The following is a 24,716-nucleotide window of genomic DNA, read 5'->3' on the forward strand; positions in this document are numbered from 1 at the left end:
GTCACATAGCACAGCACCTGACACGATAAGTATTAGCACCCAGGCGGGTCGTAGCCCCTTGGTAAGTTTTCCTTTAAAGTCTGCCCCCCCCCCCCCCCCAGGATCTCCTTCACCACCTCGTGGCAGGCTAACCGTACTCACATGTCTGTTGTCGTCGAATGCATAATTGTTTCTCTGTCTGGTTTAGTTGTAAAATGTTCTCAGCTCGGGGCTTTTAGAAACATTTATTTATTGTGAAATATATCTTATATATGGGAAAAGTGCATGAAACACGGATGTACCATTGAACAAATAATTATAAAGGTGTCACCCATGTAACCACTACCCTGGCCAAGAAAGACAAGTACAGCGCTGCTTTAAAGTGGTAAACAGATATAACATGGTAGTTTTCAACTGGTGGCAAGCTAGCCCCTCGGGGGACCTTTAAACATTTTTGTGCCATGTGGGTAGGTGCTACTGGCATCTAGCCTTAGAGGCCAGGAATGCTGGTAAATGCGGGGCAGCCGACCACAGCAAAGAATTATTCAGCCCCAAATGTCAGTTTGGGAAACAGTGCTGACACAATCTGACTAGCCATTGTTGCCTGATGTTTAGAAATGCAATGTTTCAGCAGGAGGTGAACTTTCAGTAAAAGATTTGGATGCTCCCAAAATCTGTTAGTGTCAAAACTTAGATTTACATAATACATTATTAGTAGTAATGATATCCCCCTCCACTAGTGGTTCTCTGGGGGAAGGAAAAAAGAAAAAAAGGCCAACCAGACTTTCAGAGGAAGGACCTGAAGTTAATAGACCTTACGAATAGCATCAATCAGTTTGTGTTCTTTCACGTCTGCCAAATGCTTTCAATCGCTTCTGTCAATTTGCACCAATCTCGGGAACCAGATCCTGTACAAGTTAGTCGAAGCCGGACGTGTTCCGTTTTACTATTAATTAAGCCATGAATAAATTAAAAATGGTACTCTTGCCAACAACTTGCCCCAGCCCCTGTACACTTGTAACTCTTTGTCTTTAATTTATTGCAGGATTTAGTCGTTCGTATTGTTTTTATTCTTGGCAACCTGACAGCAAAAAACAACCAGGCTCGTGAACAGTTTTTCAAAGAGAAAGGGAGCATCCCGACTCTGTTGGCATTATTCCGCACATTCTCCAAACTGGATCTGCATTCCGAGAGGCGAGAGGGGGAAGGCGGGGAGCAGCCCAAGGCACAGACACCGCCGGCCCAGGTGGAGGACGTGCTCATCAAGCTGACCCGCGTGCTCGCCAACTTGGCCATCCACCCAGGCGTCGGGCAGGCCATGGCCGCCAACCCGCAAGTAGTGGGCCTGCTCCTCACCACGCTGGGTAAGACCGGAGGCCCACCTGGCCGCAGCCTACACCGGGGAAGCTGCTCCCTGCAGCCAGCCAGAGGTTCTGCGGCTTGGGTGTGGTGAGGGTTTTATTAGTACAGTCGGCTCCCTTTCATTAATGCGACTTCCCAGCCGCGTGAAAGAAAATTCCTCTTCTATGCAGCAGTGCCTCAAAAGTAATCCAGATTAAAAAGAAAAATAGTAATACAGATTATTACTAAAACCCACCGAACTGAACACCTTTAGAGGGTGAATTTTATGGTATGTGAATTGTTTCACAATTTTTAAAAAGGATACCAATCAAATTCCCCTAAATTGGCCAGGCTAACCACAGAGAATGTAAAATCCTGAGTTTTTCCATGGTTAGTCCATGCAATTAAAGTTTACTTATCTTTTTATTTTTCAGGCTGTTACATTATCGCTAATTATGGCCCCCAGTCATTTAGGCCCCATATTTTCCACTGTATTAGGCAGCTTGGGCTGTCATAACAAAATACCACAGACTGGGTGGCTTTCACAACAGACACTTATTTCTCACAGTTCTGGAGGCTGGAAGCCCAAGTTCAGGGCGCTGCCTATTTGGTTCCTGGTGCACACTCTCTTCCTGGTTTGTAGATACTGCATTCTCACTCAGTGTTCACATGGCCTCTCTTCGATGTGTGCAGCTGGGGAGAAAGAGAATGACCTCTCTTCCTCTCCTTATAACTCCACAAATCCTATCGGATAAGGACTCTACCTTTTTGACCTCATTTAACTTTAATTACCTCCTAAAACCCCTGTCTCCAAATCCAATCACACTGGAGGTTAGGGCTTTAATATGTGAATCTGGGGAAGGGGACACAATTCAGTCAATAGCATTCTGCCTGTAGCCCCCACAAGTCATGCCCTTCTCACATACAAATACGTTCATTCCATTTAAACAACCCCCAAAGTCTTAACTCTTTCCACTGTCAACTCTTAAGGTCCAAAATCTCATTTCAATATCATCTAGATCAGATCTTGTGAGACTCAATATATGATTTATCCTGAGGGAAAATATTCCACTCCTGCTGTAAACCTGTAAAACCAGAGAAGTTACGTGCTTCCAAAGCACAATGATTGGACAGGCATAGGAAAGACATTCCAATTCCAGAAGGGAGAAATAGAGGAAAAAAGGAAAGGGGTCAAGTCCAAAGCAAGTTGCAAAGCTACCAAAGAGTTCCAGCAGATGTTAAAACGTACGCTGGTCCTTTAGCCGGCAGTCCGTCTCCCACAGACGCCAGCGTGGGGGCCAGTGTGTGGCAGACACTCAGTGAATACTTGGAGAAAGCAAGAATAAATGAGTATATGTTTTCTGTAGCACAACAAATGACTGAATTTTCCTTTGAATGGTGTAAGCTATAAAAAGGCCGTTCTCTTCACGGAAAGAAGGCCAAAAGGAGAGATCGTTAACTCAGTATGTAAGAGATAGCGCCCTCCTCCTGCTCACCTCACAGCCTCCTTCTTATTCCCAGAGAAACTTTGGTTTCATACAAAAAGTCAAAGGCACTTCTTAACCAAGCAAGTCAGGGGCCTCGCTCCCAGGCTGGGGCAGAGCTTCTGGCGCAGGTGATGGCCAGGTGGAGAGGGGAGGGAGGGCATTCCAGGCAGCAGGGCCACATGTGCAGGGTCAGAGGTGAGAGGCAGAGGCCTGTTCAAGGTGCTGGAACTAGTTCAGGGTAACCAGACTTGTGACTTTTCCTCTGACTGCCAGATCCATGTAGCCAACTGCCGTACCTGTCACCAAATGTGGGTACTTCAGAAGCACCTCAGGATCCCTAAAGTCGAACTCATGCCGTTTCTCCCACCTGGGCCCCCTTCCCATGCCCGTAATTCAGAGACTGTGATCACTGTTCATCCAGTTATGTAACCCAGAAATCCAGGGATCATGCTGGGTGCTTCCTCTCCCTCACCCCAATCTAGTCTGCACCACATGCTGTCCATTCTCCTCCCTAAATAGTTTTCTAATCTGTCCACTCTGCTCCATCTGCACCGCCACCCAAGCCTAAGCCACACTATTTGTCATCTGGAATATCACAGCAGGCTCGTCGCTGGCATCCTTGCATCTGCCCTTCTCTGCACTGTGGCCAGACCAGTCAGGAGATGAGTCTGGAGGCTGAGTAGGAGGCAGGAACAGGGTCTTGTGTGCTAAACTAAAGGGTCCATCCATTCATTCATTCATTCATTCATTCATTCTTCATTCATTCACTTATCCTTGCATTCAACAACTCTCTATTGAGCACCCCCTATGTGCCAGACACTGCTCAAGGTGCTGGGAATGTAGCAATGAATAAAACAGACCAATCACTAATCCTCAGTGAATAAAATAGACCTATCACCAGTCCTCATGGTGCTTACGTTGGAGGGCTAGAAGACATACATTAAAAGCATAACAAGTCAAGCGATTGCATGTGCTATGGAGAAAATTAAAGTGGGGTAAGGGAAAGAGAGAATAATGGGTGCCATTTTATAGAGCGTGGTTAAGGAAAGTATGTCCAATAAGGTGACATCTGAGCAACACCACATAGCACGTGAGGAGAGAGCCAAGTGGATAACTGGAAAAGGAGTCCAGACAGAGGGAGTAAGAGTGCAAACATTCTCAGGAAGGATCAGGCTGACGTGTTCGAAAAGAGCACAAAGACTTGTGCGGGTGTTATTGGGGGCCGGAGAGGTCAGGACTGGGGCAGCCCACAGGCCTGAGGGCCAAGTGAGACGAGTGACATGATCTGACTAATGCTGAAGACAGACTCAGGGAGGCAAAGGTGGAGGAAGAGAAGCCTGGGGGGTGAGAGATGGGCTAGGTGGTAGCCCAGTAGGTGAGAAGTGGCGAGATTCTGTGTTTGGAAGGCAACTTGATAGCAATTATGCATGGCTTCTGACCTTACGGGTTGTTTTGTCGCGAGGTGGGAGTGTGGGGAACAGACTCGCAGGGTGGAGCCCACGTGAGAGAGCTCAGGGTTAGGGCAAAGCAGAAGGGATTAGAGACGTCAGGGCTCACTGGTGTGCTGGCACCTTTGCTCTACTACAGATACAAGGCCTAGATCAGCTCGACATTTCCAGACCCCCTGGTTGGAGAGATGGAGCTTAGAGTTTTCTAAACCCTGGGCAGGACTGGTCCCCTGTATTTGGTGCATTTCCCTGCAGGAAGAGTCATGGAAATAAAGCAGCAAACAGCAAGGGCAGGCAGTGCCCTTGCCCTGACCTAGACCATGACAATGGCTCGTCCCTGCTGGGGCTGTTGCAGTTCAGATGGCATTGTTTCTGCCCCTGCTATGAATGAGTCTGTGACACCCTTATCCTTACTTTGTTTCAGAACACAAGTCAGTTGACGATTGTGAGGAGCTGGTGATCAATACTACAGCAACAATCAACAACTTATCTTACTACCAAGTGAAGAACTCCGTAATTCAAGACAAAAGGCTCCATATTGCTGAATGTGAGGCCCAGAATTGGGTTTGGGTAGAGGCATATTCATTTAAGGTTTTGACTTTATTAACTAAACACAGGACTGGAGACATTTATATTTTCTGATTTCCTGGTATAAATATCTAAGAGCCTGATTTGATTCTGAGAAATGAGAATGTGGGGAAATTAGGTGTGGGGAAAAGTTCATTAATTGGTTCTTACTAAAGTTCCCTACAGTCTATATCTTAGTATCATTTTCAATTTTTGAATTATCAGTATCAGTATTTATCATGATTATTGAGTCATGATACTGGCTTCTAGGAGCATTTAAATCAAAACTTAAATTTACTGATCTTATTTCTCCGGTCACCAAACCCAGTGCTCTTAAAGCTTCTCGCGAGTAACAACATGGACGGAATCCTGGAGGCTGTGCGTGTTTTTGGAAATCTCTCCCAGGACCGTGACATCTGCGATTTCATTGTGCAGAAGAATAGTGAGTTAATGACACTTACGTTTATAAACACGTACTTCTTGCCAATAAACAGCGAAGCAGTTTCGGAGCTTGGGTCATGACAATGTGATACTTGTTTCCGCTTTGGGACAAGCAGTGCTTTACATTCTGTTCCATCCGTACGTAAGGCTGTCGGCTGAGCATGCCAAGACGGAGCTAGGCAGTGTTCTGTGTTCCCTCTCCCTCGTGAGTGGGCTACTGAGTTCCAAGATGGTGTGTGTGTGTGTGTGTGTGTGTGTGTGTGTGTGTGTGTAAATGATTTATCTGGACTCTCATTTCTGTCCATGAGAACAGGCTTAAAACACATTCTTCTTCATGTACTAGAGTGTCCATTACAGTACTGCTTGTAATAGCAAAACATGGAAACAACCTAAATGTCCAGCAGCAGGCAGGAGGATAAATACATGATGGCATATTCATGCAACAAAATGCTCTCCAGCAATGAAAAGAAATGACCTCTATGTTCATGGATCAACATGGATCCACCTCAAACACATAATGCAGGAGCAAAAACGCTAGTGATAGGAGTATACAGAATAATGCCATCCAAGTGTTAAAACTGCAAACAGTCTTGGGTCACTGTGTATGCAATGTACATGTAATAATGGAACAAGGTATAAATGGTATTTGGAGCTGATAAACCCCACACTTGAGACAGAAGTTACCTTTTGAGGGAAAGGAATGCCCAAAGATATAAAATTTGATCTGTGGTGTTTTATTTCTTAAACCGGGTGGCAGATGCATAAGCATTCATACTAACCATCCTCTGTCTCAAACATTTCATGCAACAATAGTGACTAAAACTATGTCAACGTAAGAAATGCCCAAGCCTGTAGAGAATTTGTATAAGAGTTTATTTGAGCCAAACTGACCACATACGCAGGGAGCAAGATCTCTAATGACAGTTTTGCAGTTTCTTTTATACATTTGAGATTAAGGAGGGAACATAAGGAAGATCACATGGAGGTGGGAGAAAGGAAGGCGGGGGTTGGATTACAGGATTCTGTGCTTTCTGAAAGGTGGTTATGCCTTGGAGGGGTATTAACTTCTGGCATCTCAAAGGTGTGTTAACCTAGACGCACAATGGACAGGGCTGACTTAACACCTTTCAGTCAAAGAAGTTATAGGCCTGGGGCACGACTCCCCATGGTGACCTGCACAGTTAGCAATTTATGATTTATTACAACACCCCTTTTCATCCACAAAGACCTACTTATTCATGTTCATGATAGAACATTTAGATAATATATTTTTAAAAAGCACAGAAGCAGCAAACTGTCTCCCATCGTCTCACTACCCCAGAGATAACTGTTCACATTTTGCTGTACATTCTTTAGAGTCTTAAAAACCCATTTAAAGGTGACGCAGACTCTGCCAAGCTCACTGTTAGACCCATCAGTGGGGCCAAGATCAGAACAGGGTGGCCACCTCTCACGTGTGCAGGAAAATGGGAGCAGGCAGAGCACCCACATCCATTCTCCCCCAGCTCTTGGCCCAGCCCCTGCTGGGGGACAAGAACACAGGACAGAGTCCCATTTCCTCGGAGTAAGAGAAACCAGTTCCCAACGGCAGAGACCCTGTGCCCACCTAAGACGTCCCTTACGTTGGAAGTCCTGCCTTGCCACAGGCCAGTTTCCAGTGCTCCGAGCCCATCTTCTGTGGCCCTGGAAGGCTTCAGGGAAGACCTCAGCAGGAGCCTACTCTGCTCCCCCGGGGCTGTGGATTTAAAATTGCTGCCAGCGGTTCAAAAGGCCCTTGAGGTGTAAAAGATGAATTTCACCTGTGTGGCTGGTAGTCCGTGGTTCTTTCCCTCCTTTCCACCTGCAGGGACTCGATCACTGCCTTGGAGAAGGAGCTGCTGCCTGGGTCAGATAGAGTAATATCTAGGCACAGAGGACCTGGGGTGTAGGGAGCAGGTGCTGGAGCTGGGAGGTGTGGCGCACCCACTGCTGGGCAATGGGGAAGGACGCTTTAGGAAAAATGGGTTAAATCCCCTAGTAGGGTTTCCAGTTTTGCAAAGCCACTCCCCATTTCCCCTTTGCCTTTCCCTTTATTGTAAGATAAGATACAGCTGAGAATCCTGAGCTTCACTGGTCTGCATTTGTTCTCTACCCTCCCTAGTACATAAGTTCATGATTGCACTGCTGGGTGCTAAGCATCAGGACATTTGCTTTTCTGCCTGTGGTGTTCTCCTAAATCTCACTGTGGATAAAGACAAGCGTGTCATCCTAAAAGAAGGAGGTGGCATTAAAAAGTAAGTTTTAAGGCACGGAGTTCCAACTTTCTCAGGATTCAGGGGACACAGTTTTCCAGGGAGTTGAGGTCCCTCTAGTTGTTCCTCCATGGCACAGGCATTTCAACATCTGCAAGCGCCAAGCGAGGGTTAAAATAATTAGGTTCCACTGGACACTTAAAATAATTGAGAAGTAGATGACGGCTACTTTGTAGTTATTTAAATTTGTAGGTATGAAATTATTTTAAGTCGCTGAGTTATACATAACGCATATTAAATATTACAGCAGGATAATCATCATTGTGCTAAAAATGTGAAAATTAGAGATTCTGACCTAATAACTTCTCAATTTGACTTTTATTAACCCAGGTTAGTGGACTGTTTAAAAGATTTCGGTCCTACTGATTGGCAGCTGGCCTGCTTAGTTTGCAAAACTTTATGGAACTTCAGTGAAAATATCACTAATGCTTCATCATGTTTTGGAGATGAAGATACCAACACACTCTTGGTCCTGCTGCCGTCGTTTTTAGGTAAGACTCCTTACTATAAATCTGTGATTTTTATCAGAGTGAGATAAAAATGTTTTTTCTGTGACCTGTATGGATAAAGATTGGTACGCATTTGGGTGGCTATATTTCTAGAAGCAACAACAACTTGTTAAAAATTATTATAATTTAGAAATATCTGGAAGAGGCTGGTTGTTATTTACAAGAGGGACACAAGGACTTTTAACTCATTGGACGCTGTTATGATTTCTGTGGCTTTTTTTCCTTTTTTTTTGCATTTTCTGTTGTTTGCATAAATATAAGATGTCAGCATGAATTATTGCCGTTGTTTAAAAATATATAGACATTGCTGTAATTGAGAAAATATGGCTAAAAGCTACTCTGAATTAAGTCATGCTTTTAAGTGAAGTTATAAATTTTTATTAGCAGCTGTGTTAATTATCCGTGAAACTAAGTGAACTTTACAGTGGAATCCCTATTCTTGGAAGGTAGGAAATCACTGACAAACCAAAGGAGAGAAGATAGCCTCTTCCATTTTAAAAGTTTCTATTATAGGATCATTTTTTTTCATCCTGGGTTAGGTCTAACAACAGTGATTGGGGTCAGTAAATGAGTGTTTTCAATAATCCTTTTCCCAAAATGGAGAAGTACTTCCCGTTGCCCAGCCACTGTGTTGGGTCAGCAAGGACGGGTGGAAAGGTGCCGCGTGACTCGGAAGCAGGCGGTTCAGGTGGTGTCATTCGATAAGACAGTCTCTCAGAACCTGTCTTTTCATCTCTAAAATGGGGTCTTGCTAGTCCCTGCCCAGCTGCATGAATCATGAAGGTTAAGCAAACATCCCGAGAGCACAGTGGAAAGACCAGGCGGCTGTTCTGAGTTCAGGTCCTGGCGTTAGTGCTTACAAGCATTTACCTCTCTCCATTTGTTATGTTCTCATCTCTAAGATGGGGACGATTGATGTCCGCTTTGCAGAGTTGTTAGGGTGACAAATGAGCAGACGTGTCCAAAGAGCCTGGTACAGTGCCAGTCCTCAGACAATGGTTGTGAAAGCGCTTTGTAAATCCTAAGTGTTGTAACGATATGTTATTCAGCAGGAACTCAGAACCAGAAGTTATTCGAAGGAATCAGCTTTGCTAGGGTGATGGGAAATTTGCTTTGTCCAAGTAGATATAATTTTGTGCCTGTTAAGACTAAGAAAAATGGCATGATTTTTAAATCACTGAAGTTCACAGTCTGCTCTGTGGACCTTAAGCTTTTGCCAGGTTGCCAGGAGCAGAAGTACACGCTCAACTTGCCTTAATTCAGTTCTCAGCTGTGGCAGAACATTGGCATCAGCTGTGGAATTAAAAACAAAACGAAACAAAACAAAACCAAAAACACTTATCCTGGCCCCATCCCCAGGAATTCTGATTCAGAAGCTCTGGGGTGAGGCCAATGTGGAGTTTTAAAAAATCCCACCAGTGAGTCTGCTATGCAGCCAGGATTAAAAACCTGTGCCCTGATTAATGGAGGGGTTTAAGGGAAGGGCACGCAGACAAGGAGGGAGCCAGGAAGCAAGCGTAGTGCCCAGGGTCTGCCCGGCAGGACCTGGAAGCAGAGTTCCCGAGTGAGCCCTCAGGAGTGGGCGTCATGTGCTCTGTCTCTGTGGTTACGGAAAAAGTCCTTTCCCTCTGCCCCTCTGGGCTCCTGCTTGGTCATGGTTTCAACTACCTCGAGCCTGCTTGCTGCGCTCATATGACCCTGTGTCTCCTCTGTTGTGGGTGCTTCTCTGTGTGTCCCATTTGGGGAGAACGTGTGATTGATGCCAAGAGACTCTCCTGGGCTGTTGGCGGCAGCACGTGAAATGGTTGTGCGGTTCAGAGTATACTTGAATTTCACTCCTTTTATAAAGATAGCTAAAAAAAACAGGCCATTTTGAAAACAGGATGAACTGTTAAGTAACAGAATCCCATGTTGAAGTGTGAGCACTATTTTTAGAAATAATGGCAAGGCGATTGATAAAGTACTACTCTAAGTTACCCAAGTTTTTCTTGATAGGTACCTGGAAAAGAAAAAAAAGGAGAAAGTAACGGTTCTCAACATGGTGGGGATGTCGGAATGTTGACAGTCTTTTTAGAAAGTGGCTTAAAAAGAATGTTGTCTAAAACTTCCTCACATATTGCAATCACGTCTTATAAACTTATTAGCAGTGTGTTTATCTTGAAGTTTTTAGGGGGTGGGCCGTAGCCCGCTCGTCAACCATGAGCTTCTCTCAGGGGAGCTGGCAAGCAACTGGTGGTCAGTGTGTGGAGTTTACTATTGTGAATGTAAAATACACTAGGCTTTTTGTTGTTGTTTGCTTGTTTTTTATGTTCATCATAAGGTACGTGAAACTTAGCATCTCGGTTGTGTGACAAGGGTGGAGTGGGGCCCGGCATTCACATTGCCCAGCCTCTGCCAAAGAGCCAGCACATGCTTCTGCAACATGGGAAGGCTGTGCCTTAGAGGAAAATAGGACAACAGTAGATTCATCAAATTGCTACTTGGTGCTGAACAGCAAGCTAGGAAATAGTGCAGTGAGTAGGGGATGCTTTTATTGATGCCGTAGGGCACTTAACCTGTAATGGAGATTGCATTATAACGATCAATGACAAATGTGGTGTTTTGAGTTCTCTAATCCTTTCAAATAACTTGCCTAAAATTCTAGTATTTGGAAGTGTGCTGTGCACAAAGAAAACTTAAGAATTATTGGTTTTCTAAGTCAGTGCTTTTCACACTGTGAGCAGCATCTTCAGAAAATGAAGTAGCAAAGAAAGAAAATGTCAGAATACATTACGTGTAGTAAGGATAAGTGTTCTATTATGAAACATTTGTTTACTTGTATATAAATATGTAAGTATATGTATACAGTTATAGTGTAATACGTATTTCTTAGGTAACAGTCAAAAAAGTTTAAAAATCACAGATCTAATTTTTTCTTCCATTAGCCTTTGCCACGCTGCAATACAACTTCCAAAATTTAATGCCTAGTATAATGTGGCAGTTTTTATATATTTGCTGCATTTACGATGAATCTCCAGACTGCTCTTACCTATAGCTATGTGGCCACTTTTACTATCTTTTCTAACCCAATTTAAAATGCATAGGGTCCGACATTAACTAATCATAGGCTAAGCCTCAAGAAAAGTTAACATAATCTTGACATTAGATTGAAAAAAAAAAAAAAATCCCAGCAAACAGCACAGCCAGCTTTATTTGTGAAACAAGGAAATAAAGGCTTACTTCTCTTAAAAAACAAAAACAAAAACCAAAAGCACCAAAATAGAGATTTGCTAAAACCACCAACGAACCAAAACTCTGGGCAAAGAAGGGGCTGTGCAGTGCATGGGCCGTCCTCAGCCCTGAGCATCCTGGGAACGAAGGACAGAAAAGAATTCACGTTTAGACAGAAGTTTAGTGCTCAGAAAATCTGGAAAAGAGTGAGCAGGAAGAAGATCTAGAACTCTGAAACCACTCAGAGTCTCACAGATTCCTCTTGTCCAGAAGTAGCCCAATGGGAAGGACTTTGAAGCATCAAGCACCGCCCCACTCGCCTCCTTCCGAGGGCCTGGTGAGCGCGTGGGGGGGAGATGCAGGTTTGTTTGCACAGGTCTCCATGGAGCGCCCTGCTGAAGTGTTTGTCTGCCTGGAGCTTATCTCAGAGCTGCATACCTACCTGTCCACTTGGCTGTGAGGAGAGGAGGGGCAGGTACACACCAGGATTCCAGCCTCCTTTATCTCATTCTGGGTGGTGCCACTGACACCGGCAGTGCCAAAGCATGCAGGTGTACACACATACTCAGTGCAGCCAATTGGATGTAAACAGTAATGAAGCATTTTATAATAGGATTTTAATGAGCTCTATGAATAAAGTTTGCAAATTATGTACGTAGCAGTATTTGTGGTCATTTTAGGGCTGAGTGGTTACCGCGTACGAAGTCTGCCTCAGTTACAGACCTGGGAAGTGGCAGAGCCAATCTTCTGACTGGCAGGCCAGTGCGTTTTCCCAAAGTCCTTCACACTGGAGCATGAGGCCCAGCATAAACAAGGAAAACCTCAGTGCAGGTCAGCGCAGAAACATGAGTGTCCATTTATCTTCCTGTGTGGGTGGATATACTTATGACGTCTACAGAATTCAGGGTGCCCTTGGATTAAGAAGCAAATTAAAATTGTAATTTTGCATTTTTTTTTTTACAAGTACTTTTCTGCATTACCATAGACTCACTTGGGATTCTAATCCATCTTGGGGTCCTCAAAGCCTCTTACTTTTCACTGTGATGGGACACAGCATAGGGGGTGTGGGGGGATTGTCTTTCAAAGAAGTATGTCCAGGCTGCTTTGAAGCCTGCAAAGCCAGCAGAGTTGATTTTCAGTCAAGTTCAAAGTATCCAGTTCAATTGTGCTACTTTCATAAAAGATTTCCTGACTCCTTTGGTATCTGTCAACCACTGAAGTAGTTAACTTTTCTAATGTGCAGATAATGAAGTAACCTATTAATACTTTGTTTATTCTGAGCAATTGTGATCTGACTTTTGGATGTGGACTTACATATAAACACTAAGAGATTAGTTGAAATAAGAGCTCAATGCAATTTAGAATTTTTTTGAGAAGATTATTGTCCATTTTTTTAAATCAAGAGACTGAAATATACTTGTTTTAAAATACTTGTAAAGAACAGAAGAGAGTAAAGAACTTCAATAAAAAAGCCTTTAAAAACAAAAACAGAAAAACCTTTGAACCCCTAAATCCTCTCTGTGTCAGATTGGAATTAGAGCTGACCCACGATGGGTTTAACTCATGCCATCAAATGTTAAACTGTATTCAATAGGATGACATTTCCAAATAATTGCTGCAATTTTAATTTTTCTGATACAGATGAAGAACTAGCACTGGATGGCAGTTTTGACCAAGACCTAAAAAACTATCACAAACTCCACTGGGAAACAGAATTCAAACCTGTGGCACAGCAGCTTCTAAACCGAATTCAGAGTCATCACACCTTCCTGGAACCCCTGCCTATTCCCGCTTTCTAACATGATGCCGATTAACACCAGAGAGAGGAGGTCAGGTCTCCTTCATTCTTAAGAAGTGGTAACAAACATGAACATTTGTTTTCAGTGGTAACAAATACTGAAAGTTTTTCAGGTACTGGTGTTAGTGAGTAGTCAAAGTATTTTAAAAGAAACAAGCATTTCTTTTTCTTAGGTATTATGGAAAAATGAATATTCATGTACTTTCTGCTATAAGAAGTCTAAGATAAAAATATATGCATGTTTTTTCCTAAGTAAATGACTTTTTCTTCTATTCTCTATTCAGTAATTTAGTTCTAGTCTTAATACCCTGATTTAACAATTCTGGAATTTAAGTGCTTATCAGTTCAGTAGTTAAACGAACTATGCAGTGAAGACTAGCATTAGATTCTGTGTATCGAAAGAATGGTGGTCAGCCCTATTAGGAGGCATCACTGCATAAGCGTCTGTAGTAATTCTTATCTCTAATAATAATTTTCTAGTTAGGCACCAGTATTTTTGAGGTTCTCATATTACAAGAATGAGTGAGCAGGAAAAATTAGGGTTGACCACTTTGGACCATCTACTCTTTATTAAATAAGTAAAATAGATGAAAAGGGGAGTATTTGACCATTTTTCATTTGAAATAAAATCACTAGACCAGACAGTTCTTCCAATTCTAACTCTCTCTGACTAAGGAGGTGATATGACGTAGTAGAGAGAGTGCAGGCTTAGGTGTATGCCAGGTCTTGGTTTGAATCCTAGCTCTCCCTTGCTTGGGCCCCGAACAAGTAATTTCATTTCTTTAGCTTCAGCTGTAAATAGTAATAATACCTATTTTGTTGTAGTCTAGTTCAGGAAAAAACAAAACAAAACATTAAAGGGGCAAATTGCCCAGTACATTGTCCGATGTGTAGTAAGTGCTCAATAAATTATAACATGATGGTAATTTATTAGTTTGCCATTCTTTGTAGGATAAGTTTGGCCTTTGAATGAGTGATAAAAATTAAATAAATTGAGATTACTGTTGTTATCCTAGACCAGTCAAATGAAGATTTGGAAATAAAAGTAGGTTTACTACTCTGGAAAGCAGCTGTTATTAATGGTTCATCTCTCACCTACAAAATACTGAGACTAAGGGGATGAAGGCAGGCATCCCAGACTGGCCCGGCTCTCTAAGCCTATTAGGAAAAACCTAAATTTCCGGGAACAAATAGATTTTTCATCTGAGGCTCATCCCTGATTAGGGCTCATCAAAGTTGCTGGGGATATTCACCGTATTATCGCCTGTCATTTGTAAGTATGTGCTAGTAGATTCACTCCAATAGATAACACCATGTTAAGTGTAAGGAGCTAATCTCTCAAAAACACTTAAGGATCTAAGTATTTTATGCATATCAGGCTGTATATTCTACTTTCAGTGAAAAAGATCAAAAACTTTTCCCATTAAAATAGTTCCTTGGTATTTGTAACTAATACCTATAATAACTCATGGTGGAATACCATTATACCTGCTCTCCTACATACTAAATTCTTCCTGCTCACACTTTTGTGCAAGCTGGACCATTTGGAACTATCTACCTGCCTTAAAAAAATTGTCATAAAAAAGACAACATAAAATTTATAATCTTAACTATTTTTTAAATGTACAGTTCAGTAGTGCTAAGTATATTCACATTGTTCTGCAACAAATCTTGAAATTTTTTATCTTGCAACTGAACCTCTATTCAACAATTTCCAAACATTTCCTCCTGCCCTCAATCCTAGCAACCACCAATCTACCTTCTGTTTCTGTGAATTTGACGAATTTAGATGTAAGTGGAATCACACAGTATTTGTCTTCTTATGACTGGCTTTCTTCACTTAGCATAATGTCCTCAAAGTTCATCCATGTTGTAGCATGTGACAAGATTTTCTTTCTTTTTAAGGTTGAGTATTTTCTTGTATATATACATATAGATGTAGACACACACACACACACACACACACACCCCACATTCATTCATCCATCAAGAGACATTTGAGTTGCTTCTACCTCATGTCTATTGTAAATAATGCTGCTATGAACATGGGTGTGTAAATACTTAACTTTGAGATCCTGCTTTCAATTCTTTAGTATGTATACCTAGAAGTGGAATTACTGGATCATACAGTGGTTTTATTTTCAATTTTTGAGGAACTTCTATACTGTTTTCCATAGAGGCTGTACCATTTCACATTACCGTTAACTGTGCACAGGGTTCCAATGTCTTCACCTCGTTGCTAACACTTGTGGTTTTCTGTTTTGTTTTTTGATAGTGGCCATCCGAATGGGTGTGAAGTGATAGCTCATTGTGGTTTAGATTTGCGTTTATCTAATAATTAGTGATATTGAGTATCTTTTTGCATGTTTGTTGGCCGTTTGTACATCATCTTTGGAGAAATGTCTATTCAAATCTCTTGCCCAGTTTTTAATCAGGTTATTTTTTTTTTTTTTTGAGTTGAAATTCTTTATATATTCTGGATATTAACCCCTTATCATATATATGATTTGAAAATATTTTCTCCCATTCCATACATTGCCTTTTCACTCTATTCATTGTGCCCTGTTATGCACAGAAGTTTTTAAGTTTGAGGTGGTACCTTTGTTTTTTCTTTCGCCTTTGCTTTTGGAGTTATATGTAAGAAATTATTGCCAAGTCCAATGTCCTGAAGATTTTCCCATATGTTTTCTTTTAGGAATTTTATAGTTTCAGTTCTTACAGTGAGGTCTTTAATCCATTTTAGTATATGTTTGTACATGGTGTAAGACAAGAAGGGTCTAACTTCATTCTTTTGCATGTGAATATCCAGTTTTCCCAGCACCATTTGTTGAAGAGACTGTCCTTTCCTCGTTGAATGGCCCTGGAACCCTGGTCAAATATCATTTGTTTATATAATCAGGGTTTATTTCTGGACTCTCACTTTATTTCTGACAGATGTGAGGTGTATTTCATTGTGGTTTTAATTTGTATTTCCCTAATGATTAGTGATATTGAGCATCTTTCCATATGTCTATTGACCATCTGGATGTTCTCTTTGGAAAAATGTCTATTCAGGTCCTCTGCCCATTTTTAAATAGGATTGTTTGTTTGTTTGTTGGTGTTAATTGTATGAGTTCCTTATATATTTGGGCTATCAACCCCTAATTGGAGGTATCGTTGGCGAATATCTTCTCCCATTCAGTAGATGGTCTTTGATGGTTTCCTTCACTGTGCCAAAACTCTTTAGTTTGATGTAGTCACATTTGTTTATTTTTTATTTTGTTTCCCTTGCCTCGGTAGACATATCTCAAAAAAATTGCTAAGGGCATTATCAAAGAGATTACTGCCTATGTTTTCTTCCAGGAGGTTTATGTTTTCAGGCCTTACATTTATCCATTTTGAATTTATGCTTGTATACAGGATAAGAAGGTGGTCTAGTTTCATTTTTTCAGCATGTATATGTCCAGTTTTCCCAACACCATTTATTGAAGAGACTGTCTTTACCCCATTGTATATTCCTGCCTCCTTTGTTATACGTTAGTTGACCATATAGGTGTGGGTTTATTTCTGGGCTCTATTCTGTTCCATTGATCTGTGTTTCTGTTTTTATGCCAGTACCATGCTGTTTTGATTACTATAGCTTTGTAATATAGTTTGATATCAGGTAGTGTGATACTTTGTTCTTCTTTCTCAAGATTGCTTTGGCCATTTGGAGTATTTTGTGGTTCCATATACATTTTAGGATTATTTGTTCTAGTTCTGGGGAAAATGCCATTGGTATTTTGATAGGGAGTTCACTGAATCTATAGATTGCTTTGGGTAGTATAGACATTTTAACTATATTCTTCCTATCCATGAGCATGGTATACGCTTCCATTTATTTGTATCTTCTTTAATTTCTCTCTTCAGTGTCTAATAATTTTCTGAGTACAGGTCTTTTACCTCCTCAGTTAAATTTATTACTAAGTATCTTATTATTTTTAATGCAATTGTAAGTGGGATTGTTTTCTTAATTCTTTTTTCTGATAGTTTGTTACTTGTGTATAAAAATGCAACCTATTTCTGAATATTAATTTTGTATTCTGCCACTTTACTGAATTATCTGTTCTAATAGGTTTTTGGTGTACTCTTTCTGTGTAGGGTTCTGTGTACATAGTATCATGTCATCTGCAAATAATGAGAGTTTTACCTCTTTCCAATTTGGATGCCTTTTATTTCTTTTTATTGTCTGATTGCTGTGGCTAGGACCTCCAATAGTAGTTTGAATGAAAGTGATGCAAGTGGACATCCTGGTCTTAAAAAGAAAAAACTTTCAGCTTTTCACCATTGAGTATGATGTTAGCTGTGGGTTTGTCATATATGGCCTTTATTATGCTGAGGTATGTTCCCTCTATCCCACTTTGCTGAGAGTTTTTATCATAAATAAAAGCTGGATTTTGTCAAATGCTTTTTTTGCATCTGTGGATATGATTTTTATCCTTCATTTTGTTTATGTGGTGTATCACATTTATTGATTTGTGGATATTGAACCAATGATGCATCCCTGGAATAAATCCTACTTCATTGTGGGGTATGATCTTTTTAATGTATTGCTAAATTTGGTTTGCTAGTATTTTGTTGAGGATTTTTGCATCTATGTTCATCAGGAATATGGGTCTATTTTTTGTAGTGTCTGTCTGGTTTTGGAATCAGGGTTGCCTTATAAAATGAGTTTGGGAGACTTCCCTCCTCTTCAATTTTTTGGAATATTATGAGAAATATTAATTCTTCTTTTAATGTTTAGTAAAATTCACCTGTGAAGTCGTCTGGTCCAGGACTTTTGTTTGTTGCGAGTTTTTTTATTACTGATTTGATTTCATTAGTAGTTATTGGTATGTTCAGATCTTCTGTTTTTTCTGATTCCGTATTGGAAGATTGTATATTTATAGGAATTTATGCATTTCTTCTAGCTTGTCCAGATTTCTGCTTTTGGGTGAAATGCCATAAAAATATCAACTAAATCCATCTGGTCTAATGTGTCACTTAAGGCCACTGTTTACTTTTTGATTTTCTGTCTGGATGATCTGTCCATTGATGTCAATGGGGTATTAAAGTCCCCTAGTATTGCTGTTTTATTGTTGATCTTTCCCTTTATGTCTGTCAATATTTGCTTCATATATTTAAGTGCTCCTATGTTGGATGCATAGATGTTTACAAGAGTTATATCCTCTTGTTGGATTGATCCCTTTATCATTATGAAATACCCTTCTTTGTCTTTTGTTACAGCCTTTGTTTTAAAGTCTATTTTGTCTGATATAAGTATTTCTATCCCAGCTTTTTGTTTCCATTTTCATGAAATATCTTTTTCCATCCCTTACTTGCAGTCTGTGTGTGTCTTTTGATCTGAAGTGGGTTTCTTGTAGGCAGCATACATATGGGTCTTTTTTTTTTTTTAATCCATTCAGCCACCCTATGTCTTTTAATTGGAGCATTTAGTCCATTTACATTTAATTATTGATAGGTGTGCAGTTATTGCCATTTTATTGTTTTCTGATTGTTTTGTAGTTCTTCTCTGTTCCTTGCTCTCTCTTATGTGTTGATGACTTTCTATAGTATTGTGTTTCAATTCCTTTCTTATTATTTCTTGTATATCTCTTGTAGGTTTTTGGTTTGTGGTTACCATGTGCTTCATGGTATATATACTTATATATATAGCTTCAAGTTATGTTTACAGCAGTCTATTTTAAGTTGATTGTCACTTAAATTTGAACAAATTCTAAAATCACTACAATTTTTACTCATCCCCTCCATGTTTATTTTTTGGTCATTATTTTTTACTTCTTTTGTGTGTGTGTGTGTGTGTGTATCCCTTAATTTATGCTGTAGTTACACATTATCTTGCTACTTTTGCCTTTTAACCTTTGTACTAGGTTTATAATTGGTTGATCCACTGCTTTTATTATGTGTTTGCCTTTGTCAGTGAGGATTTCCTTCTTTCCTGTATTTTTTAATTTATATTTTGTATCTTTTCTTCTTAAAGAAGTCCCTTTAACATATCTTATAATATTGGTTTAGTGGTGATAAATTTTTTTTTCCCCTCTTGTCTGGGAAATACTTTATCTCTTCTTAAATTCTAAATGATAGCCTTGCTGGGTAGAGTAATCTTGGTTGTAGATCCTTGCTTTTAATCACTTTAAATATTTCATGCCAGTCGCTTCTGGCTTACAAAGCTTCTGCTGAGAAATCAGCTGACAGACTTATGGGAGCTCCCTTGTAGTTAACTAATTGCTTTTCTCTTGAAGCTTTTAAGATTCTCTCCTTGTCTTTAACCTTTGGCATTTTAATAATGGTGTGTATTGGCGTGGGCCTCTTTTGTTCATCTTATTTGGGACTCTGCATTTCCTGGGCTTGTATGTCTATTTCCTTCGCCAGGTTAGGGAAGTTTTCTGTCCTTATTTCTTCAAATAGGTTTTCAATCCCTTCCTCTCTCTCTCTCTCCTCCTGCTGGTACCCCTATGATGCAAATGTTGGTATGCTTGATGTTTTCCCCAGGGGTCCCTTAAACTGTCCTCATTTTTTTCTTTTGTGATAGGATGTTTTCCACTATCTGTCTTCCAAATCGTTGACTCAATCCTCTCCTTCATTTAATCTGTTGATTCTCTCTAATGTATTCATTTCAATTATTGTATTCATTTCTGAGTGGTTCTTTTTTGTGTTTCCTATCTCCATTTTTATGTTTCCAATCTCTTTGTTGAGTTCATCAGTTTTTCACTGAGCATTCTCATAACCAGTGTTTTGAACTCTGCATCTGGTAGATTGCTTTTCTCGATATTTTTAGTTCTTTTTCTGGAGTTTCGTCCTGTTCTTTTTTATTTGGGACATGTTTTTTTGTCTCATTTTGGCTGGCTGCCTGTGTTTGTTACTATGTATTAGGTAGATCTACAGTGTCTCCTGGTCTTGGCAGAGTGGCCTTATGTAGTAGGAGTCCTTTGGAGCCCAGTGGTGTGGTCTTCCTGGTCACCTGAGCTGGGTGCTCCAGGGATGTCCCTTGTGTGTGTGTTCTCTGTGCCTGCCTGTTTTAGTTGAGCCTTGATTGCTATTGGCATATCAGTGAGTGGGGTTTGCCCTCAGGCTAACTGGCTGTGAGGGCTGGCTGTAACTACAGTGGATGAGCTGTTGTGTGGGGGCTGACCCAAAGGAATGAGAGTTGCTCTACTGGGGCTTTGTTGCCAGCTGAGTCTGCCCTTTGGGTGTGTTGTTTGTCGAGATGGTTGGGTGGTGCTCTGGTATGGACTGAAGCCAGCCATTGAGTATGTTGGTTCTGGAGCCTCTTGGGAGGTTCTTCAGCACAGGCCAAGAACAGCAGTCACTTGTGCCAGGCTTGGGGCCTCTTGGTAGGAGCTACAAAGTCATCTGGTTGGTTGTCACTTGTACTGGGCTTAGAGGTGCCTGGGAGAGGCTATGCAGTGAACCAGAGCTGGTTGCTACTTTTGCTGAGCTTGAACCCCTTTGGTTGGCACCATGATGTGAGCTGAGGTTAGCTGCCTCTTTTGCCAGGTTTGTGGCCCTTAATTGAAGCTACATTCCAGGCCCAGATTGGCCACCTTTTATGCCAGGCTTGGGGCCACCTGATGGGAGTTAAAATCCAAGTTGAGATTGGTTGCCGCTTGTGCTGGACTTGGGGCTTTTAGCAAGAGGTACATGGGTTTAGCATGTTCTTTTTCTAGTTCTTTGAGGTGTGAAGGTAGTTTAATGTAAGGATTTGTAATTATAATCTTCCCTTTTAGCACTACTTTTTTTTTTTTTACTATATCCCATAAGTTTTGGTATGTTGTATTTTTATTTTAATTGTCTCAAGATATTTTCCAATTCCCTTTGTGATTTCTTCTTTGATGCATTAGCTGTTTAAGAATGTGCTGTTTAAGTTTCACATGCTTGTGGATTGTCCAGTTTTTCTTTCTGCTGATAATTTCTAATTTCATTCCATTGTGATTGGAAGATACTTTGTATGATTTCAATCTTTTAAAATTTATTATGATTTGTTTTGTGGCCTAACATGTGGTCAATCCTGGAGAATGTTCCATGTGCACTTGAGAAGAATATGTATTCTGCTATTGTTGGATGTTGTTCAAGTCCTCTGTTTCCTAATTTCTTCTGCTTGCTTTATCCGTTATTGAAAGTGGGTAATTGAATCTCCTATTATTGTATTGCTATCTTTTTCACTCTCTTCAATTCTGTTAATATTTGCTTCATATAGTTATTTAGGAGCTCTGGTATTTTGCACATACATAATTGTAATATTTTCCTGGAGAATTGGCCCTTTTGTCTGATACTAGCATAGCCTCTGCTCTATTTTTGCTTCCATTTGTATGGAATAACCTTTTTCATCCTTTCATTTTCAGCCTATATGTGTCCTTAGATCTAAAGTTAGTTAGCACAGGCAGCATATAGTTGGATCCTTTCCAACTATATGAATAGAAATTTTATCCATTCAGCCAATCTATGTCTTTTGATTGGGGAACTCAATGCACTTATATTTAATGTAATTATTAATAGGGCAATACTGTTGCCATTTTGTTCATTGTTTTATGTTTTGTTGTTCCTTATTTTTCTCTTACTCCCTCCTTTGTGTATTATTATTATTATTATAGTGACATGCTTTGATTTCCTTTTCATTTCCTTTTGTGTAAATTCTAGAGGTATTTTCTTTGGTTACCATGGGGATTATATAAAAAAATCTTAAAGTCCTAATGGTCTAGTTTAAACTCATATCAACTTGAATTGCATATAAAAGCTCCACTCCATTATAGCTCTGCCTACCCCCACTTTGTTATTGATGTCACAAATTATACTTTATGTATTTTGGATCCATCAACATAGATTTATAGTTACTTTTTATGCTTTTGTATTTCAAATTCTGTACAAGAATTAAAAGTGGATATATGTGCGAAAAAATTACAATAATATAGTTTTCTGTATTTGTCCACATATTTACCTTTACCAGAGAACTTTTTATTTCCATTGCTCTGTAGCATCCTTTTATTTCAACTTGAAGGACTTCTTTTAGCATTTCTTGTATGGCAGGTCCAGTGGTGATAAACTCCTTCAGATAAACTCTTGGAAAGCCGTAATTTCTCCTCCATTTTTAAAGAACAGTTTTGCTGCATATTGTATTCTTGGTTGATAGTTTTTCCTTTCAGAACTTTGAATGTTGTTATTCTACTGTCCTCTGGCCTGCAATATTTATTGCTGACAAATTTTATAATCTTGTATAAGCTTCCTTGTATGTACATGACAAATTGTTGTCAGGATTATTTTTCTTTGACTTTCTTCAGTTTAATTATAATGTGTTTCAATGTGGGTCTCTGGGTTTGTTCTTGGCATGGGTTGAGCTTCTTGAATTAGTATTCCCATTTCTTTCCTCAAATTTGATGTTTCATCCATTCAGTTACATAAGTTCTGTGCCCCTTTTTCTCTCTTCCATAATGTGTATGTTGGCCTGCTTGATGGTGTCCCATAGGTTCCTTAGGCTCTCTTCACTTTCCTTTATTTTTCTTTTTGTCCCTCGGACTTGATATTATCAAATAACCTGTCTCCAAGTTCTCTGGTTCTTTCTTCTGTCTGATCAAGTCTCCTCTTGCACTGTTCTAGTGAATTTTTCAATTCAATTATCATCGTCTTCAGTTCCAGAATTTGTTTGGTTCTTTTGAATAGTTTCTGTCTCTCCATTGACATTCTCATTTTGTTTATGCTTTATTTTCCTGCTTTCTTTATCAATCTCATTCTCTTTTTAGTTCATTGAACATCTTTAAGACAAAACTGTTTTAAAATTCTTTCTCAGGTAATTCAGAGATCTGCATTTCTTTAGGGTTGGTTTCTGTAGATTTAGATTTTCTCAGTTTGGAGCCACGTTCAACGGTTTACATGACTTGTGAACTTTGTTGCGGTTTGGGCATTTGAAAAATAGGTACCTCTCTGAGGCTTTACAGACTGACTTTGCCAATCAGCCTGGCTAGAAGTTCTGGGACCTCTCAAAGCTTTCCTGGGGATTTATCTTCGCTGGACTGGTGTGTGGTATGTGGGGTGTGTGTGTGTGTGTGTGTGTGTGTGTGTGTGTGTGTGTGCTTTTATTCTAGGATATACATCTGCTTTTGGCTGTAATAATTTCCTTAAGAGGCTTGCCCCTTTCTTCTCAGGAGCTGTTTCAGTTTGTATTGCCCCCGTCTGTACTTTCTTGCACTCCCTGCACCTGCCTAAAGAACTGCAAACTTCCTGTTGCTCTAAGGCACTTCACGTTCCCTTCTGTTCTCAGTGGCCTTCAACAAGCATCCAAACTGTACTACCACTCCCAGTAGCACTCCAATCAGTGGAGAATCTAGTCCTCCAAGCAACCCCCACACAAGCCAGAATGTTGGACACAAGTTCCACTTTCTTCTTTCTTTCTGTCCCAAGGGAGGAGCTGGGAACTGGAAGTTTCCTCTCAATTGTGTCACACTGCTGAGTAGGGGGAGGGGCTAGGATGAGCAAAATGCCACAAACTTTTCTACACTTTTTAGTGCAGCCTCCTCCTGGCTTTGTGTTTATCTGGGGGCTGTACCCAACTCATTTCCAGAGTTTGGTCCTTATATTGTTGTTAGCTTAGTGTCTCCATGGGGAATTGAGGACCTGGAGCTTCATTAGTGATGTGACTCCCCATCCACCTGCCTTTTGCTATCCTTATGATATTCACTAGTCACAAATATACTAATAAAACTTTCACAGTATCTTAATAATGGAAAATGTGCTTATCCAACAAGTTCTATTTATCTTTGTATCTACCAACTGTGTGTTGTCAAAACTAATTTGAAATAGTCAAACCATTAGAAAGATAAAAATCTTTTAGCTTTTAAATGAATTTTAAGTTAAAAATACCACCACCGTTTATGTGAAGTTAAACTTAAGTAATTGTGGTAAATACAGAACGGTTTGGAATTTAATCTCATTCTTATAGTAAGAAATACTAAGTTTGGCCTAATAAAAAAGTTCTCCAAATTTTACCCCAAAAACCCTCAGATTTTAAAAATGCAATCCTGGAAACCTCAACCAGGAATCTTTTCATAATTAAGAAAAAAATTTGCTCTTGTTGGGGGAGTGTTTCGATAGCCCATAGAATATTCTATTTCACCTTCCCCAATTATTTTGGAAACTATTAGTTTCAAAGATTATAGTAACATTAGAAATCCTGTGTGTTTAGTTTTGAGAAAACATTCTGAGTAACAGGAAACACCTGTTAAATGGGAGGCATTGAAACAACAACTTTGTATCACATGCACATTTTTTATTACTTTAGGTATAAGCACACTTTTTTACTCATTAAAATTTTCTTTTTGACTTGTGATGTCTCCGTGATTATAAACTTCAATGGACTAAGATAATGCATCCAGTTGACCTTATTTTGTGATCATCCGACTACTGATTACAATCTATTAAATATTTTGTATTTTCAAGACAAAGCAGAAGCAGAATAAGTAAAAATGTAACTATATCCAGTGCAGCCTTACTTGTTGGGTTCACCTGTGTGATAACACAGAAGCAGGCAAGAAGTGGGCAAAGGCATGATGCAAATTCAGTGGGTAGGACATATATATATATATATATATATATATATATATATATATATATATATATATATATATATATTACTGTAA

General features: G+C 40.0%; 1 protein-coding gene across 5 annotated transcripts in view; it reads left to right on the plus strand.

Annotated features, from left to right (window-relative positions):
• The window catches only part of ARMC2 (armadillo repeat containing 2), a 122,121-nt gene extending 97,458 nt beyond the window's left edge, over positions 1-24,663 (plus strand). For 3 of the 5 annotated variants that reach the window (XM_019735069.2, XM_074333376.1, XM_019735070.2), the window contains 6 exons: positions 1,025-1,343; positions 4,680-4,802; positions 5,151-5,264; positions 7,404-7,536; positions 7,885-8,045; positions 12,915-24,663. In XM_019735069.2, the coding sequence (XP_019590628.2) occupies positions 1,025-1,343; positions 4,680-4,802; positions 5,151-5,264; positions 7,404-7,536; positions 7,885-8,045; positions 12,915-13,072 (1,008 nt within the window). In that variant the 3' untranslated portion in view covers positions 13,073-24,663. Of the gene's footprint in view, positions 1-1,024; positions 1,344-4,679; positions 4,803-5,150; positions 5,265-7,403; positions 7,537-7,884; positions 8,046-11,953; positions 12,105-12,914 lie in introns of those variants that run through there. The other 2 variants (XR_012496711.1, XM_074333373.1) reach the window with 2 other exon arrangements.
• Positions 24,664-24,716: the final 53 nt, after the last annotated feature.

Source organism: Rhinolophus sinicus, linkage group LG05 (assembly GCF_036562045.2).
Source record: "Rhinolophus sinicus isolate RSC01 linkage group LG05, ASM3656204v1, whole genome shotgun sequence".
In the NCBI taxonomy this organism is placed as follows: domain Eukaryota; kingdom Metazoa; phylum Chordata; class Mammalia; order Chiroptera; family Rhinolophidae; genus Rhinolophus; species Rhinolophus sinicus.